We start from the raw sequence: 18,578 nt of genomic DNA on the forward strand, positions 1-18,578 counted from the left end.
ACCCAGCCCCAGCCCCCTCCGTTGTGTTTCCCTGGCTCCCAGCCTTGGGACATGGGGGGAACCAACCCCTAGCATTCACCAGTGGTGTAGGTGGGAGCCGGCAGAGTGGAGCAGGCTGGGGCCAGGTCGCTTCATTTCCCACCCCCTGGTGAGAGCAAGGCGCACCCGACCCTTGCTGCAGTCCCCCAGGACACAGCTCGGGGAAGGGGTGGAGTGGGGGCGCGGTGGAGCAGGGGTGGGAAGCGGTGGGGAGCGGGCTCTGGAGAAGGGGTGGAGTTGGTGCAGGGCAGGAGCAGCTTTCCTGGCCGGCTTAGCTGGCCAGCGGTTCAGGCTGGCCACTGGAGCAGCACACAGCTGCACAGGGCACCAGGAAATGCCCCAAATTTCCTGGTGCTTTATGCAGCTGCATACTCTGCGCATGGGTACGGACGGCCCTGTCTGACTGATGTGAGCAATGACCCAATACTCCCACAGCACACCTATGCGTACCCAGCCATTGCAGATAGCGCCTATCACTTTTAAAGAAACATGGCACAAGACAACTCTAGCACAGCATCCAGCACCTTGTCTTTGCTAAGACGGAATCTGGTTTTAGGTGACCTGCGTGGTACCATTTAAATGTACCTTCTAAATTCTTTTAAATGAAGAAATCTGCGATGTGGAGTTTGCAGATCTATTACCTACACAAACGTACTTGAGGAGCTAGCAACACCCGTTCTACACTCAGACACTGAGCCTGCTCCCCAGAAACAGCCGCACACTTGGTCAATTGAACTCCTCTTTCATCCTTACTCACACAGGTTCCAGCTGACATTCCACATTCACTTACCCATGGTTAAGCACACAGACTGCTCTCAGATCCCACCTCGCTGCTGACCATTCCCATGGCAAACCGTCCCGTTTCCTCGTGACAACATGCCCAGCTCAGTGCAGAAATGATACAGACTGGAAGCTCAAGGTACACATGCACCTCTTTCCTTTCATCGCACACATCGGGGGGGGACTCAGACCCAGATCTTCTCATATCACCATCACACCTCCACCGAGTTGCTCTAACTAACACCTCTACCCTTCTGTGCAGCCACACCTCACACTGTTGAGTGGAGCTGGAGTGCAGGCAGAGAACGCCCAGTGGCTGTTGCCAGCTCCAGGGGGCAGAGTTAAGGTTACATAAGTGTGTACCAGAGCTCCGTATTTCCTAGTTTTGAGAGGTCTGAGTTTTGCTGAACTCGACCTTCTAGAAAGGCCCAAGGTACCACTGGGGAACCTTACCTCTGCATTAATGAAGGTGTCAGTGAACAGATGAATGTTCTGTAACTAAGCAGGAACGGATGGATTCCCACTCCCATCTGCCATTCACACAGGCAGCAAAGCCCTGGACAAGGCAATTGTCACAGGCAAAGGAACAGGAATGGAGCTGGGAGGTTCCTTAAGTTGCATTGGCATGGACATTAGCTCTCTATTTCCTAGTTTTGAGTGGTTTGAATTTTACTGAACTTGACATTCTGGCAGGGCCCAACATATCGCTGGGCAACCTTAACTCTGCATTAATGAAGGGGTCAATGACCAGATGAATGTTCAGTAAATACGCAGAAAGTGATAACTCCCCATCCCTGCCTGCCATTCACACAGGCAGCAAAGCCCTGGGCAAGGCAACTTTCAGAGGCAAAGAGAAGGGGATAGAGTTTGGAGGTTTTCTGCCTGTCAAGAGTGGGTAGCAGCAAGGGAAGACTGGCAGCTGGTTGTTGGAGGAGTGAAGAGGTTTGAGATATGGTGGGGGCAGCTTTGAGTCATGCTCGGGGACTGGGTAACATGGGTTTGGGGGACACTTGCTTCTTCTGTGCCCCTTCCACATCCTGTTGCGAGTAGAAAATGACCACTCTGCTTTATTTCTTGCCCAATTAAGGGTAACTTTCCCATGCCACTCTGCCACCACGGAGCGGGGATGGGAAACCATTGCTGCACACAGGCGAGCCACATAAGGGCCAGGGCAGAAGCTGCAGTCTTGGAGAAGCCCCTACTGTGATTCCCTGCTCACCCTCAGCGGTGAGATATCTTCCATAATGAACACAGCCTGTGAAAAATATGGGCACAGGAATGATTATGAGCCCCCCCACCCCCTACAGTGCTGTCTCTCCCCAAGAGCCACGTGCCCAGTGTACAGTATGGTCCTGGAACAGTAATTTCCCCTGCCCCTGCTGTTACCATTTTGGGGGTCTTGTGGCTCATGGGTGCTTGCCTGGGGTCAGCCAGTTAGTGACAGGTGTGTGAATAGTGGCTATACTTTAAATCAGTGGTGTCTGTGTTGCAAACACTACTGCTTCTATAAAATGTTGCATTTTGGCTTCACAGATATGCCCTTGGGAGCCCAGCCTCCCTCTTTGTTATCGCCGGCCGAATGGCTACGCAGAATTAGAAAGTGGCCATCAAGAACTAAAGAGAAGTTTCTGCATGAGGTCATGATGCACTCTGCGGCCGAAAAACAAGAATTGAAAGAGTGGCCGGACAGCGAGAAGAGGGACCGAAAGGAGAACGGGGTGCGCCAGAACGAAGCCATGGAGCGGCTCTTAAATGTTATGGAGCGCCAAGCGGTCATGCTCCAGGGGCTACTAGCACTGCAAACTGAGCAGCTCTGTGACCGCCCTCCCCTGCAGCCATTGTCGGAAAACTCTTTCCCATGCACCCCCCTGACACCGCCAACACACTCTTAGCAACCTCCTGGCTCCAGTCTGTACCCGCTGCCTTCCACTCCTGCCCCATCACAGTCCAGCCCCGCGGACGCCCAGTACCCACTGCACTCAACACCCATCCCTCTGCAGTTTAGCCCTGCTGAAGTACGGTACCCGCTGCACTGTACTCCAAAGGATAAGGCTGGATATGATACCTGGACATACACAAATCTCTAACCACGCCGGGACCCCTTCCCCCCCCTTCCCCCATCTCCCTGCTGGTTGTCCAGGGAATTCGCCCTTTTCAGCAAGGAGCGCCCTCTGCCGGTCAGTGTCTTGCCTGCCGCTGGCCCCGTGCCCATCCTGGTCCCCGGTGCCCTTCTAGATTATGGTTCTTTGCCCTGGCAGTACCCCCTCAGTCTGGGTCCCCCTTCCCCAGGGGAACCCCCAATCCCCTAACCCTCCCTTGCCTCAGTGGCTACTGTCAGTCATCGTCTAGCCCCCACTCCTTGGGCAGACTGCAGTCTGTACCACGCATCATCGGCAAGGGGGGTCAGACCAGCTGCCTCTGTCTAGGTCTGGGCTGCTCCTCTACAGCCTTAGTCCCCTTTTGTGGGCCTTTACCTGGGCCTGCAGCCTGGGGCTCTGCTAGGCTGGAGCTCCCCGGCTCCGTCTGCCCTTCCCCAGCACTGCCCTGCCCTGTCCTGCCCTAGGTACTATCCTCAGCTTCCCAGGCATCCAGGTCCTCCTCTCTCCATGTAGCTAGAGAGAGTGTCTCCTTCTGGCCCACTGCCCTCTTATAAGGGCCAGCTGGGCCCTAATTACACAGGCCACAGCTATGGCTGTTTTCACGAACAGCCCAGCTTTTCCCTCTCTCAGCCCTCTCCCAGGGCTGTTTTAAGCCCTTCAAGGCATGTTGGGGGGACCACCCTGCCACAGCATCCCTGATCCTTTTGGACCCATGCTGCACCCCTCTAATAGCCCTTGTCTCTGGCTGTTCAAATTCAGCCTCCAGGCACTGCGCCTCAGCAGTCCAGCCCTGAGTGAAACTTTCACCCTTCCCTTCACAAATATTCTGGAGCATACAGCACGCAGCTATAAGCATAAGAATATTGTCATCAGCCGGGTCCAGTCTCCCATATAGGCAGCACCAGCGGGCCTTTAAATGGCCAAAAGCACACTCAACAGTCATTCTGCACTTGTCAGCCTGTTGTTGAACCGCTCCTTGCTGCATGGCATTAAGGGGTAGGCAGGGTCTCCCAGGATGACATTGGGGATTTTGACTTCCCCTATGGTGATCTTCTGGTCCGGAAAGAAAGTCCCTGCTTGCAGTTTCCTGAACAGGCCAATGTTCCAAAAGATGCTTGTGTCATGCACCTTTCTGGACCTGCCTGTGTTAATGTCTGTGAAACGCCCACGGTGATCCACAAGCGCCTGGAGAACCATAGAGAAATACCCCTTGTGATTAATGTACTTGGTGGCTAGGTGGTCTGGTGCCAGAATTGGAATATGAGTGCCATCTATCCCCCTCCACAGTTAGGGAAGCCCATTTGTGCAAAGCCATCCACAACGTCACGCACATAACCCAGAGTCATGGTCTTCCAGAGCAGGATGTGATTACTGGCCCAGCACACTTCTGTCAACACAAGTCCAACAGTCGACTTCCCCACTCCGAACTGGTTAGTGACTGACACCACTGCCACTTGTGATGCGTTGGTGAGAGCGAGCAGCATATTGGTCAACAGTGCGGGATCCATTCCTGAGCCCAAAGAGGCACAATGTGCAGTACAAAAAACCATTGACAGATGGTGCCAAATGCGGATGAAAGCACAGAGATTGCTGGGATGTGAACCAATGCATTATGGGGCATTGGGACAGGACCCAGGACCCAGTCCACGATCGCCTCCACTTTCCCACAACTCTTAGTGGCAGAAGAGGAAGAGATGTTTTCTAGGACAGCAGCCCAGAGTGCACTGCTCCGAACACCGCTGCAAGTGTGAACACGCTATTGTGCGGGCAGCTGACAGTGTGAACACACAACAGCAGTTTCCCTTTAGCGCTCCCTGAGTGGCGCTGTAACTGCTGGCGATGTAACTCTGCCAGTGTAAACATACCTTTACTCTCTTCCCATTGGAGAATAGCTCAGGGCAACAATTTCCCACCGAAGCAAGGACAAATCCTGCAGATAGAATGAGTGGGAAAGCCCACCAAATCTGAGGTGTTTTTAAACAAGCATGGGAGCTTTAGAGAGAAAAGGGGACAAAATCAGTGGAGGAGAATAGAGAAATTGTGAATAAATTGACACCACTGGGGAGCAGCAACTGCTCAGCCCAGACTCCCGGATCAGAAAGAAGACAGCAGCATCCTGTATTTTACCAAGCACTCACTACTCCTGGGGGAATTCTGTGCCAAAAAATTAAAAAATTCTACACACAAGATTTTAAAATTCTGCAAAATTCTGCATATTTTATTTGTTAAAATAACAAAATATAATCATGCCAGTTTCAATTGTTTTGGTAATTTATTCCAAAACACCTGTTACTAAGTACGTCTCTAACAATACAGACACTCCCCCGCCCAAAACCATATTTCCTACACCCCTCAGAAGCAGTGCAAAGGCTTGGAGGAGTCAGGGGCAACAGAGGAGTTGAGGGAGAGGGAAGGAGTCTGGGAGTTAACCTGGTGGGTTGTTTGGTGTAGGTGGGAGAAGTATGGAACAGATATTTTTGGGAGGGGAAGAGATTGTTAGGGAGTTGGGGAGCCTCCCTCATGCAGACCCTAGCTGATCACAAGCCTCTCCCATTCAATCAGGTGCACCTGCCCCTGTCCCTGTCCCTGTGTGTCCCAGCATCGCCCATTCCCATGTGTCCCTGCAGCCCCCCTGTGATAAATGAAGGGTGGGGGAGCTCCCTTTTATGGACATCCAGCCAACCAGTTAGCTATAAAATCTCTGTTAGTAGCTGTTCTCTACTTGCTTTACCTGTAAAGGGTTTAAAAGTCCATAGGTAAAAGGAAAGGAGTGGGCACCTGACCAAAAGAAGGCTAGAACTTTTTAAAATTGGGGAAAAAAACTTCCCCTTTTTCTGACTGTGCTTTTCTCCCAGAGACAGGGCTGGAACTATGCTGTAAAAAGCTTTGGGCTGAAAAATCACCAGCTTATACCTAGAAACTACTCATTTGAAACCCCAGATATGTAAGTAGATCAGGAAATGCCTAGGAAGATGTGATTACGTTTATCTCTTTTATTTCTTTATGGCTTGTGGACTGCTCTATGCTAACCCCCGTTTCTTTTTTTTGCTTGTAACCTTTAAGCTGGACCTCAAGAGATCTATCTTGACGCTTAATCCTTGTACTTGTTTTTTTTTAAATCTAGCAAAAAGTTGAAGTTCCAGATGTATTTCCTTTCTTTTGGTTTTTAATAAAATTTACCTTTTTTAAGAACAGGATTGGATTTTTGTGTCCTAAGAGGTTTGTGCCCGTGTTGTTTAATTAGCTGGTGGTGACAGCTGACTTCCTTCGTTTTCTTTCTCAGCTCTTCCCCGGAGTGGGGGTGAAAGGGCTTGAGGGTACCTCACAGGAAGAAATTCCCAAGTGCGCCTTCCTGAGTTCTCAAAGCGGTTTTTGCATTTGGCTGGTGGCAGCATCTACCCACCCAAGGTCAGAGAAAACCTGTAACCTTGGGAGTTAAATACAAGCCTGGAGTGGCCAGTATTAAGGTTTAGAATCCTTCCAGGCCCCCAACTTCTGCACTCAAAGTATAGGAGTGAGGAATCAGCCTTGAAACCCCCCCATGGGTCCCTGAGACCTCCCTTCGCCCTGTCACCATGTGGCCCTGCAGCCCCCCTCCCATTCAACCCCTGGCTCAGTGCTGTCACCCCACTATCTCCTGAGCCAATGCCCCAGTCTGTCCCCCTCACTAGCCATTCTGGACCCCAGTCTGTGACACGCCCCCCGCCGTCCCATGTGCCCCACTCTGTCTGTCCTAACCTGGCTCGGCAGGCAGAGTGCTCTGATGAACCCAGCTGGCTGCTGGCTGGTCTGCTGCCACAGGGGCCTCTGGTGCGTGAAACGTGGAAATGCAGCACTTCTCGGGCAGAATGTATTTTCTGCAGGGAAAAAAAAAGGAATTCTGTGCTGGACGTGAATTCTGCATGTGAGGAGTAACTCACACCCTGCACAAACATCACCTGCTCACTCCCATCTCTTCTCCCTATGTCTCCGAGTCCCAGAGCTGCTGCTGTCACTGACATACAGAGGCTTTAGTGTCCCATTAGTGTTGGAAGGACCCAGTCATTACAGGAGTGAACCCTAATTTCCCCATTATATGGGACAGTCTCAGCTGAGCGGGAAGTAAGAAGGGGAGGAGGTACAAAGGGAAAAAGAGAGAGACTGAACGGGTTCTTGTAGCCATGTTTGCCCCAGGATATTAAAAAGAAGTATTTTTTTTAATTGGTCCTAAAAGAAATTCCCTCACCCACCTTGTCTCTCCAAGAGATCTGAAAGTGGCAGAAGGAGACAAACAGGAAGAGAGAGCTCAGGACTCTAAATCAAACATTTTCAATCCCCTGGAAGAAACTACATTTCCCATCTGCCCATGGGTGGGTGTGTGTTTTATATGAGGGACCACCCCATTCCTCTCACAGCAGCAAGGGGAGACTGCAGCCAGCCCCAGAGGGTCCTTCCCCACCCTGGGATATGTGTGGCGAGAAAGTTTGTGTGTGGTGGGTGCACGGGCTGGGTCCCCAGACAGCTAGAGCCATCTGCAGACTGGAAAGCCAGGGGAACTCCAGCACAGCATGGGGGCTGGGGTAGCAGTTCTGGAGCTGGGCCTCTGCCCCCTCTGGGTCCCATGGCAGATGGCTCTGGCAGCACCAAGTGGGTCCATCACCTCAGGGGCAGGTTTCGGTAGCGTCTGAGATCAGGGTGAGGATTGTGGGGGGTGTGCATGCCCAGGAATGGGGGATTGAATTCACCTCCCCACCCCTCTGCAGAGCCCAGCAACTAGGGATTTACCCAGTGAAGTGAATTTCCCTCTGGGTGACTCTGACCCAGCCACTGAAAGATCCTTGTGCCTTAGGTTCCACACTGACCACAGGAGTTTATTAATACTCCCTCCCTAGACTGCTGGGGTGGCCAGAGTTTATTAGCGTGTTAGGGGAATCATAAGATGACAATTCATTAAGAATGATGATATTTGTGTGTTTATTATTAAATTCCTGGAGACCCACCCCCGCCAATCCCCATCCTTCTTCCAGTGAGCTATAAATATCTAAGGGACTCAGCTCCTGATCCTGCCCCTCCCCACAGTCTACAGCAGCCCTTTTAAGAACAGGCCAGGGAAACATGTAAATACTTTGAACCAAATTCCTGAAGCTGCTGAGTATGCACAAGTTAAAATGAAACAAGGCCCCGTCTCTCCCAGCACGTGGCCCTTCTTGCAAATTAATAGACACTCCCCAAAAATCTGAAACGGCCACTTCATAAGTGATAGAATCTTATTTATCTATTGATTTCTGGGAATTACCAATAAAAGAAAGAACCCAGTGAAGGTCTGAGGGAAAGATCTCATGTGTCTTTACAAATCGGTATAATCTAATTTGGGACTTTATACACTAAATTGACTATTCATGGCCCTATGGTATTGCCTGGTGTCACTTCAGGGCAGAATTAAAGTTGGATGCCTTAGCTGTGAATTTCCAACCCCTAGCATATTGCGATTGCTGTTAAGTGGGTTTGGCAAAATTAATTTTGTCTATTTATTTTTTTAATTTCAATAGATGATATCGATAGTTATTTTAAAGCCCTTTTTTAATGTTTACAATTTCAGTGTTCAGAGCTGTGGGAAGTTATGGGGGTGGTCAGACAACAATTATTTAATTACAGGTTTCAGAGTAGCAGCCGTGTTAGTCTGTATTCGCAAAAAGAAAAGGAGTACTTGTGGCACCTTAGAGACTAACCAATTTATTTGAGCATGAGCTTTCGTGAGCTACAGCTCACTTCATCAGATGCATACCGTGGAAACTGCAGCAGACTTTATATACACACAGAGAATATGAACCAATACCTCCTCCCACCCCACTGTCCTGCTGGTAATAGCTTATCTAAAGTGATCATCAAGTTGGGCCATTTCCAGCACAAATCCAGGTTTTCTCACCCTCCACCCCCCCCACACAAATTCACTCTCCTGCTGGTGATAGCCCATCCAAAGTGACAACTCTTTACACAATGTGCATGATAATCAAGTTGGGCCATTTCCTGCACAAATCCAGGTTCTCTCACCCCCTCACCCCCCTCCCAAAAACCACACACACAAACTCACTCTCCTGCTGGTAATAGCTCATCCAAAGTGACCACTCTCCCTACAATGTGCATGATAATCAAGGTGGGCCATTTCCAGCACAAATCCAGGTTTTCTCACCCCCCCACCCCCATACACACACAAACTCACTCTCCTGCTGGTAATAGCTCATCCAAACTGACCATTCTCCAAGTTTAAATCCAAGTTAAACCAGAACATCTGGGGGGGGGGGGCGGTAGGAAAAAACAAGAGGAAACAGGCTACCTTGCATAATGACTTAGCCACTCCCAGTCTCTATTTAAGCCTAAATTAATAGTATCCAATTTGCAAATGAATTCCAATTCAGCAGTTTCTCGCTGGAGTCTGGATTTGAAGTTTTTTTGTTTTAAGATAGCGACTTTCATGTCTGTGATTGCGTGACCAGAGAGATTGAAGTGTTCTCCGACTGGTTTATGAAGGTTATAATTCTTGACATCTGATTTGTGTCCATTTATTCTTTTATGTAGAGACTGTCCAGTTTGACCAATGTACATGGCAGAGGGGCATTGCTGGCACATAGAATCATAGAATATCAGGGTTGGAAGGGACCCCAGAAGGTCATCTAGTCCAACCCCCTGCTCAAAGCAGGACCAATTCCCAGTTAAATCATCCCAGCCAGGGCTTTGTCAAGCCTGACCTTAAAAACCTCTAAGGAAGGAGATTCTACCACCTCCCTAGGTAACGCATTCCAGTGTTTCACCACCCTCTTAGTGAAAAAGTTTTTCCTAATATCCAATCTAAACCTCCCCCACTGCAACTTGAGACCATTACTCCTCGTTCTGTCATCTGCTACCATTGAGAACAGTCTAGAGCCATCCTCTTTGGAACCCCCTTTCAGGTAGTTGAAAGCAGCTATCAAATCCCCCCTCATTCTTCTCTTCCGCAGACTAAACAATCCCAGCTCCCTCAGCCTCTCCTCATAACTCATGTGTTCCAGTCCCCTAATCATTTTTGTTGCCCTTCGCTGGACTCTCTCCAATTTATCCACATCCTTCTTGAAGTGTGGGGCCCAAAACTGGACACAGTACTCCAGATGAGGCCTCACCAATGTCGAATAGAGGGGGACGATCACGTCCCTCGATCTGCTCGCTATGCCCCTACTTATACATCCCAAAATGCCATTGGCCTTCTTGGCAACAAGGGCACACTGCTGACTCATATCCAGCTTCTCGTCCACTGTCACCCCTAGGTCCTTTTCCGCAGAACTGCTGCCGAGCCATTCGGTCCCTAGTCTGTCACATGATGGCATATATCACATTGGTGGATGTGCAGGTGAACGAGCCTCTGATAGTGTGGCTGATGTTATTAGGCCCTGTGATGGTGTCCCCTGAATAGATATGTGGGCACATTTGGCAACGGGCTTTGTTGCAAGGATAAGTTCCTGGGTTAGTGGTTCTGTTGTGTGGTATGTGGTTGTTGGTGAGTATTTGCTTCAGGTTGCGGGGCTGTCTGTAGGCAAGGACTGCTCTGTCTCCCAAGATTTGTGAGAGTGTTGGGTCATCCTTTAGGATAGGTTGTAGATCCTTAATAATGCGTTGGAGGGGTTTTAGTTGGGGGCTGAAGGTGACGGCTAGTGGCGTTCTGTTATTTTCTTTGTTAGGCCTGTCCTGTAGTAGGTGACTTCTGGGAACTCTTCTGGCTCTATCAATCTGTTTCTTTACTTCCGCAGGTGGGTATTGTAGTTGTAAGAAAGCTTGACAGAGATCTTGTAGGTGTTTGTCTCTGTCTGAGGGGTTGGAGCAAATGCGGTTGTATCGCAGAGCTTGGCTGTAGACGATGGATCGTGTGGTGTGGTCAGGGTGAAAGCTGGAGGCATGCAGGTAGGAATAGCGGTCAGTAGGTTTCCGGTATAGGGTGGTGTTTATGTGACCATCGCTTATTAGCACTGTAGTGTCCAGGAAGTGGATCTCTTGTGTGGACTGGACCAGGCTGAGGTTGGTGGTGGGATGGAAATTGTTGAAATCATGGTGGAATTCCTCAAGGGCTTCTTTTCCATGGGTCCAGATGATGAAGATGTCATCAATATAGCGCAAGTAGAGTAGGGGCTTTAGGGGACGAGAGCTGAGGAAGCGTTGTTCTAAATCAGCCATAAAAATGTTGGCATCCTGTGGGGCCATGCGGGTACCCATAGCAGTGCCGCTGATCTGAAGGTATACATTGTCCCCAAATGTGAAATAGTTATGGGTAAGGACAAAGTCACAAAGTTCAGCCACCAGGTTAGCCGTGACTGACCGCTATTCCTACCTGCATGCCTCCAGCTTTCACCCTGACCACACCACACGATCCATCGTCTACAGCCAAGCTCTGCGATACAACCGCATTTGCTCCAACCCCTCAGACAGAGACAAACACCTACAAGATCTCTGTCAAGCTTTCTTACAACTACAATACCCACCTGCGGAAGTAAAGAAACAGATTGATAGAGCCAGAAGAGTTCCCAGAAGTCACCTACTACAGGACAGGCCTAACAAAGAAAATAACAGAACGCCACCAGCCGTCACCTTCAGCCCCCAACTAAAACCCCTCCAACGCATTATTAAGGATCTACAACCTATCCTGAAGGATGACCCATCACTCTCACAAATCTTGGGAGACAGGCCAGTCCTTGCCTACAGACAGCCCTGCAACCTGAAGCAAATACTCACCAGCAACCACATACCACACAACAGAACCACTAACCCAGGAACCTATCCTTGCAACAAAGCCCGTTGCCAATTGTGCCCACATATCTATTCAGGGGACACCATCACAGGGCCTAATCACATCAGCCACACTATCATAGGCTCGTTCACCTGCACATCCACCAATGTGATATATGCCATCATGTGCCAGCAATGCCCCTCTGCCATGTACATTGGTCAAACTGGACAGTCTCTACGTAAAAGAATAAATGGACACAAATCAGATGTCAAGAATTATAACATTCATAAACCAATCGGAGAACACTTCAATCTCTCTGGTCACGCAAACACAGACATGAAAGTTGCTATCTTAAAACAAAAAAACTTCAAATCCAGACTCCAGCGAGAAACTGCTGAATTGGAATTCATTTGCAAATTGGATACTATTAATTTAGGCTTAAATAGAGACTAGGAGTGGCTAAGTCATTATGCAAGGTAGCCTATTTCCCCTTGTTTTTTCCTACCCCCCCCTCCCAGATGTTCTGGTTTAACTTGGATTTAAACTTGGAGAGTGGTCAGTTTGGATGAGCTATTACCAGCAGGAGAGTGAGTTTGTGTGTGTATGGGGGTGGGGGGGGTGAGAAAACCTGGATTTGTGCTGGAAATGGCCCACCTTGATTATCATGCACATTGTAGGGAGAGTGGTCACTTTGGATGAGCTATTACCAGCAGGAGAGTGAGTTTGTGTGTGTGGTTTTTGGGAGGAGGGTGAGGGGGTGAGAGAACCTGGATTTGTGCAGGAAATGGCCCAACTTGATTGTCATGCACATTGTGTAAAGAGTTTCATATTCTCTGTGTATATATAAAGTCTGCTGCAGTTTCCACGGTATGCATCCGATGAAGTGAGCTGTAGCTCACGAAAGCTCATGCTCAAATAAATTGGTTAGTCTCTAAGGTGCCACAAGTCCTCCTTTTCTTTTTATTTAATTACAGTAAATGTTGAGATTCGAAAAACCAAATCTTTATAACTGTTCAAACACAAATTGTCAATGTCACACGCAAAATATACAGTGTAAACATCCGTAAATCAAACTCAACTTTCTCCAGAAGCATTTCTGTATATTACCTATATAAATATTTTTCATCTTTGTGTGTACAGTGAAATCAACATTTACTGCAATTTATTAATAAAAATCAATCCTTTCAAGTGTACTTGAAATGAAGTACTTTACAGTCTAGGAAGTGAAAGAATTAATGCTTGCTTTGAGGATAATTACACCCTCCCTGGGATGTATTTTACTCTCAGTACTGTAACCCCATCATGAGGTAGCTCCTGTCTGGGAGCTCTGCTGAGGCCAGTGGCATTATGATCAGAAGGGGACACTCTGACACATGAGCAGAGACACATGGGGGAGGGTGGAGGATGAGGTAACGTGGAGGCTACCAGGGTTGAACATGGCCCAGCAGAGTGTGGGGAGCAAACTCCGTCTCAGTCTCTCCTCTCTCCCACCTCCCAGAGACAGTAACACTGATGAATCATTCCCTGAAATCTAAATAGCCCCAGTATGTGAGACAGTGACTGATGCAGGTGCCTTAGGGCTGCAGCGCCAACCCCCTGCCTGGATGAGGGGGATGAAGAACTGCGGTAGAAACGGGTTAGGCTAGGAGAGGGCACAGCTGATGTGGGACTGGGAGCTCAGTTGACCAAGAGGCCAGAACTTATGCAGGGGGTTGGGACAAGGAGTCAACAGGACTCGGTAGAGGCACTTCTGTGTTTCCCCCTGTTTACCATCCTGCCATGTATTTAATTTAGAAACTTTTCATTCAGATTTAAACACATTGGAGCGAAGCTCTGTTGAGGCGTTTCCACTTACAGTGGTACAGTTTTAATTAGGTGCTTAATCAGTTGCTAATGCAACACAAAGCAGTCAATAATTAGTGTGCTTTCCTTCATTAACTTGACTGTGTGCGGTGCATAGCTTTAAAAAAAAAGATGGTGTGAGTGAGTGTCAAAAGTTCAGGCATTAAGACATGGAAGTTAGGTGTCAGTTCAGTTCTCATGCGTTTATCTCATTATTTTAATTTCGGTTTTGAATCAGTATTAATACCATGTTGCTTTAATAGCATTAGGGTCTATTTCTATAATAGTTTGGAAGATTTCATCGGATATTATGAACCAGCCATCTTAACCTTTTATTTTGAGATCAGTAAATACTATCCAGCTCCCCACTCCTGAAAGTCTGCAAGCCCTGGCCAGTGGCATGCTCCCTAGAGAGCAAACACCTGACAAGCCCTTTTGCCCTAAAAAGCACTTTGGCTCTTTGACATTGCTTCATCCACCCCACCAGAAAATGCTATAGGTAACCAAGTAATTACAGCGTACCCTCATGAGGTGTAGTTCTACCAGGTATGTGCCAAAATTCAAATGGTTCTGTTTGGTTTATCTTTCATTCAGGTTTGCAATTATTAGATCCCATTTAACAACTGGAACTGAAGTAACCAAATCAAGTTAAGAAGAGAGTGGCCTCGGGCACAGGCAGGGGGAAAACAATAAAGAGAAAGAACTGACTATGCAAAAAGGAACATCCCAAACTATCAGAGCCCCAGCCAGGCATATCAAGCTGGGCCCCTGAAAAATCGCCCATCCCGTCTGGCAGTGAACGCCGCGTGTTCCAGATGGAGCTATGGTGTGTGTGTCTGCTCCGCTGACATGCTGCTTTGGTACGGAAGCCACCACGGCCACAGGGAGCAGGGACATGGACTCCTACAAAACAAAATCCAACACCGCGTCCCCTCCCACCTCCGCACGGTCTGCCATCCCTTCCCCCACCTCCACATGGCCACTCTCAGCCTATTGCTAACAGTTCCTTCCAGCCTTCAGCTCTATAAATAAATAAAACATGGTGTTACAAAAGGTAGATCCTGCCAGAGCAGCCTGATCTCCTTCTGTGAGAAGGTCACTAATGTTTTGGATAAAGGAAATGCAGTAGCTCTCATCTATCTGGATGTCAGTACGGCATTTGATACAGTTCCACATGGGACATTTAATTAAATTGGAGAAGATGGGGATTCATATGAGAACTGAAAGGTGGATAAGGAACTGGTTAAAGAGGAGACTACAAGGGATCATGCTGAACTGCCAGGCTGTAGGGAGGTCAATAGTGGAGTTTCTCAGGGGTTGGTCTTGGGAACAATCGTATTTAACATTTTTATTAGTGACCTTGGCACAGAAAGTGGGAGTGTGACACAAAGCTGGGAGGGATTGCCAATACGGAGGAGGACCAGATTATCATACAAGAAGATCTGGATGTCCTTGTAAACTGGAGTAATAGAAATGGGATGATATTTAATAGTGCAAAGTGCAAGGTCGTGCATTTGAGGACAAACAACAAGTATTTTTGCTGTTAACTGGGACTTAACAGTTGGAAGTGACAGAGGAGGAGAAAGACCTAGTATTGGCTGATCACAGGATGACTATAAGCTGCCACCGAGATGCAGCCATGGAAAAGGTTAATGCAGTCTTAGGGTGCATCAGGCAATGTAATTCCAGTAGAAACAGGAAAGTGTTAGGGCCATTCTATAAGACACCGGTGAGACCTCATCTGGAATAGAGTGTGCGGTTTTGGTCTCCCATGTTTAAGAAGGATGAATTCAAAGTGGAACAGGTGCAGAGAAGGGCTACTAGGATGATCCGAGGAATGGAAAACCTGCCTTACGAGAGGAGACTCAAAGAGCTTGGCTTGTTTAGCCGAACCAAAAGAAGGCTGCGGGGGGGAGAGACAGGATCATTCTCTATAAATACCTCAGAGGGATAAGTACCAGGGACGGAGAGGAGTTATTGAAGTTAAGCTCCAACGTGGACCCCAGATTCAGAACAAATTAATATAAACTGGCCATCAACAAGTTTAGGCTTGAAATTAGGGGAAGGTTTCTAACCATCAGAGGAGTGTGGTTCTGGAACAGCCTCCCAAGGGGAGCAGTGGGGGCAAAAGACCTAACTGGTGATGTAGGTCAGGGTCTGTGCAGTGAATGGCACAACAGAGCCACTGATCTCCACGGGCTTCTCTACAGCGCCTGGCACAACAGGGGCTCAGCTGGGGGCTCTGCAACTCCCGCCATTACAGGAGCCCTGATTTTGTTTGGGGTCCCTGCAGCATCTGGCCAAATGTGGGGGGAGGATCTCCGTCAGGGCCTGTGCAGAGCCCAGTACAGTGGTGGGGCATGATGTTGGCCGAGGTCAGTGCAGGGCCAGGCCCAGCGGGGACACAGATCGCAGTCGAGGTCTCTAAAGTGCCCAGGACCCCGGAGGCCGCAGTCTGGGCCACAGTCGTGCGCTGCCTGGCACGAGGGGGGCCGTGATCTCGGTCCAGGTCTCAGTTTTACCTGGCACAATGGGGGGGTCTGATGTCAGCTGGGGTCTCTTCAGTGCCCAGCACAATAGGGGCGCAGATCTCCATTGGGGTCTCCACAGCACCTGTCACAACTGCGGGGTCTGACCCGTGTGGGGGTCTCTGCAGGGCCTGGCACAACAGGGGCCCGGAGCTCAGCCAAGGTCCCTGTAGCCCCCGGCCCGACAAGGTCCCTGCTCTCTGTTGGGGCGCGGGCAGTCCCTGGTGCAACGAGGGCCCCAAACTCGGTCAGGGTCTGTGCCGTGCCCGGCACGCAGGGGGGGGCTCCTGATCTCAGGCAAGGCCCGAGCCACCGTCAGCACCATAAGAGCCCTGATCTCAGCCAGACACCTGGGGAGAAAAGCGGGAAGATTTCAAGGAATTGATATCAGTATTTCAGAACTGAGGAGAAAACAGGGCACACGCTAAATATTTGCCAATATAAGAGAAAAGAACCAACATCTGGGGAGATTTTATGTCACCCTTCAACCGTTCAAGAGAAAAGAGGGGAAATTTGAGGGGATTATACAGCGATATTCAATGAACAACAGAATGGGATGGATTCTTCTTGCCACCCCTTCGCATGGCCAGCGGGGAGCTCTGGGTGATGTGGCTTCCACACGGGAAAGGAGCGGGGCTGGAGTCAGAAGGTCACTGGTTGTGGGGTCTGGGAATTTGACTAGCAGGCGGTGTAGGGGGGCAGGGGCTGCTGGGTTGGGCGGGACAGGGAGGGGAAAGTAGCTGGGACTGGGAAACCTGGGGCCGTCTCCATGGGGGGCGCTTGCTACTGCCTCCCCTTCCTGGGCCAGCAGAGAACGGCCCCCCCAGCCCAGCCCAGAGGTGTCCCTGCCTCAGGGCTCTCCCAACCTCTGCCCATTAACCCTCTTCCCATTTCAGAAATCATTCAGGGAAATGATTTCCCACCTAAACAAGGACAAGTCGCTGCAGGTAAAACCATGGGGAGGGAAACTCCCCAAACCTGAGATTTGAACTGGACATTGGAGAAGTGGAGAGAAAACAGGGTACAATCGGTGGAGGAGAACAGAGAACGTCTCAGGAATTTGAGAGAAAACGGGGCGGGGGATCACCATAGATTTTGACCTTTGCTATCTAGAGAGAAAAGGGGGAAGGACTGGAGAGAACGTAACACCCTGTCTTGGGCAGCATTGCACCGGGGACCTCTGGAGCTTAGTGCATGGGGTGGGCAAACTATGGCCCGGGGGCCGGATCCGGCCCTCAGGGCTTTGGGTCCGGCCCATGGGATTGCCACCCCCCGGGCGCCACGGGCCCGCGCCACTCCCTGAAATGGCCGGCACCACGTCCCTGTGGCCCCTGGGGGGGGGGTATCTCCCCTGGCAGCTCCCATTGGCAGGGAATGGGGAACCGCAGCCAATGGGAGCTTTTGGGGAGGTACCCACAGGTGAGGGAGGCTCATGGAGCCCTCTGCGCCCCCCCAGAGGGACACGGTGCTGGCCACTTCTGGGAGTGGTGCGGGGATAGGGACAGGGCAGGCAGGGAGCCTGTCCTGACCCCGGTGCACACTGCTGCCACCTCGGAGCAACTCCAGGTAAGCAGTGCTGGGCTGGAGCCCAAACCCCTCCTGAACCCCAACTCCCTGCCACACCCCGCACACCTCCTCCACCCCAACCCCTGCCCTGAGCCCCCTCATACATCCCACACCCCTCCTCTGCCCCAACCCCTTGCCCTGAGCCCCTTCCTGCACACCGCACCCCGTCCCACACCCCGACCCCCTGCCCCGGCCCTGCATGCAATTTCCCCACCCAGATGTGGCCCTCAGGCCAAAAAAGTGGCCAGGAGTCCTGTGGCACCTTATAGACTAACAGACGTATTGGAGCATGAGCTTTCGTGGGTGAATACCCACTTCGTTGGATGCACGGAGTGGAAATTTCCAGAGGCAGGTATAAATATGCAAGCAAGAATCAGGCTAATCAACTACGATACCCACAAGAGGAAATAAGGAAACAGATCAAGAGAGCCAGACGCGTCCCAGAAGCCTCCTGCTGCAAGAGGAGCCCAAGAAAGAAACGAACAGCACTCCACTGGCCATCACATACAGTCCTCAGCTAAAACCTCTCCAGCGCATCATCAGTGATGCACAACCCATCCTGGACAACAATCCCTCACTTTCACAGGCCTTGGGAGGCAGGCCAGTCCTCGCCCACAGACAGCCCGCCAGCCTGAAGCACATTCTCACCAGCAACGACACGCCGCACTGTAGTAACTCTAACTCAGGAACCAATCCATGCAACAAACCTCGATGCCAACTCTGCCCACATATCTACACCCGAGACACCATCACAGGACCTAACCAGATCCGCCACACCGTCACCGGTTCATTCACCTACACGTCCACCAGTGTCATGTACGCCATCATGTGCCAGCAATGCCCCTCTGCCATGTACATCGGCCAAACGGGACAGTCCCTACGTAAAAGGATAAATGGACACAAATCAGATATTAGGAATGGCAATATACAAAAAGCTGTAGGAGAACACTTCAGCCTCCCTGGACACACACAATAGCAGACTCTGAGATAGCGCGT

The 18,578-nt window shown here is 50.1% G+C and overlaps 2 protein-coding genes across 9 annotated transcripts in view; one reads left to right on the top strand and one right to left on the bottom strand.

The window, feature by feature from the left end:
• LOC140904255 (zinc finger protein 707-like) overlaps window positions 1-6,082 on the top strand; it is a 30,475-nt gene extending 24,393 nt beyond the window's left edge. For 3 of the 6 annotated variants that reach the window (XR_013635117.1, XM_078850978.1, XM_078850974.1), the window contains 2 exons: window positions 801-958; window positions 2,353-6,081. The gene's annotated coding sequence lies outside the window, so the exon portion shown is untranslated. Of the gene's footprint in view, window positions 1-800; window positions 959-2,352 lie in introns of all 6 variants that reach the window. The other 3 variants (XM_078850975.1, XM_078850976.1, XM_078850977.1) reach the window with 1 other exon arrangement.
• Window positions 1-18,578, bottom strand: part of LOC140904238 (uncharacterized) — a 49,036-nt gene that overhangs the window by 17,051 nt on the left and 13,407 nt on the right. For 2 of the 3 annotated variants that reach the window (XM_078850937.1, XM_078850936.1), the window contains exons 2-3: window positions 16,011-16,366; window positions 6,657-6,775 (exon numbers count right to left, since the gene is read on the bottom strand). In XM_078850937.1, coding sequence (XP_078707063.1) covers window positions 6,657-6,775; window positions 16,011-16,084 — 193 coding nt within the window. In that variant the 5' untranslated portion in view covers window positions 16,085-16,366. The remainder of the gene's footprint in view (window positions 1-6,656; window positions 6,776-16,010; window positions 16,367-18,578) is intronic. The other variant, XM_078850938.1, reaches the window with a different exon arrangement.

Source organism: Lepidochelys kempii, chromosome 28 (genome assembly GCF_965140285.1).
Source record: "Lepidochelys kempii isolate rLepKem1 chromosome 28, rLepKem1.hap1, whole genome shotgun sequence".
Classification (NCBI taxonomy): domain Eukaryota; kingdom Metazoa; phylum Chordata; order Testudines; family Cheloniidae; genus Lepidochelys; species Lepidochelys kempii.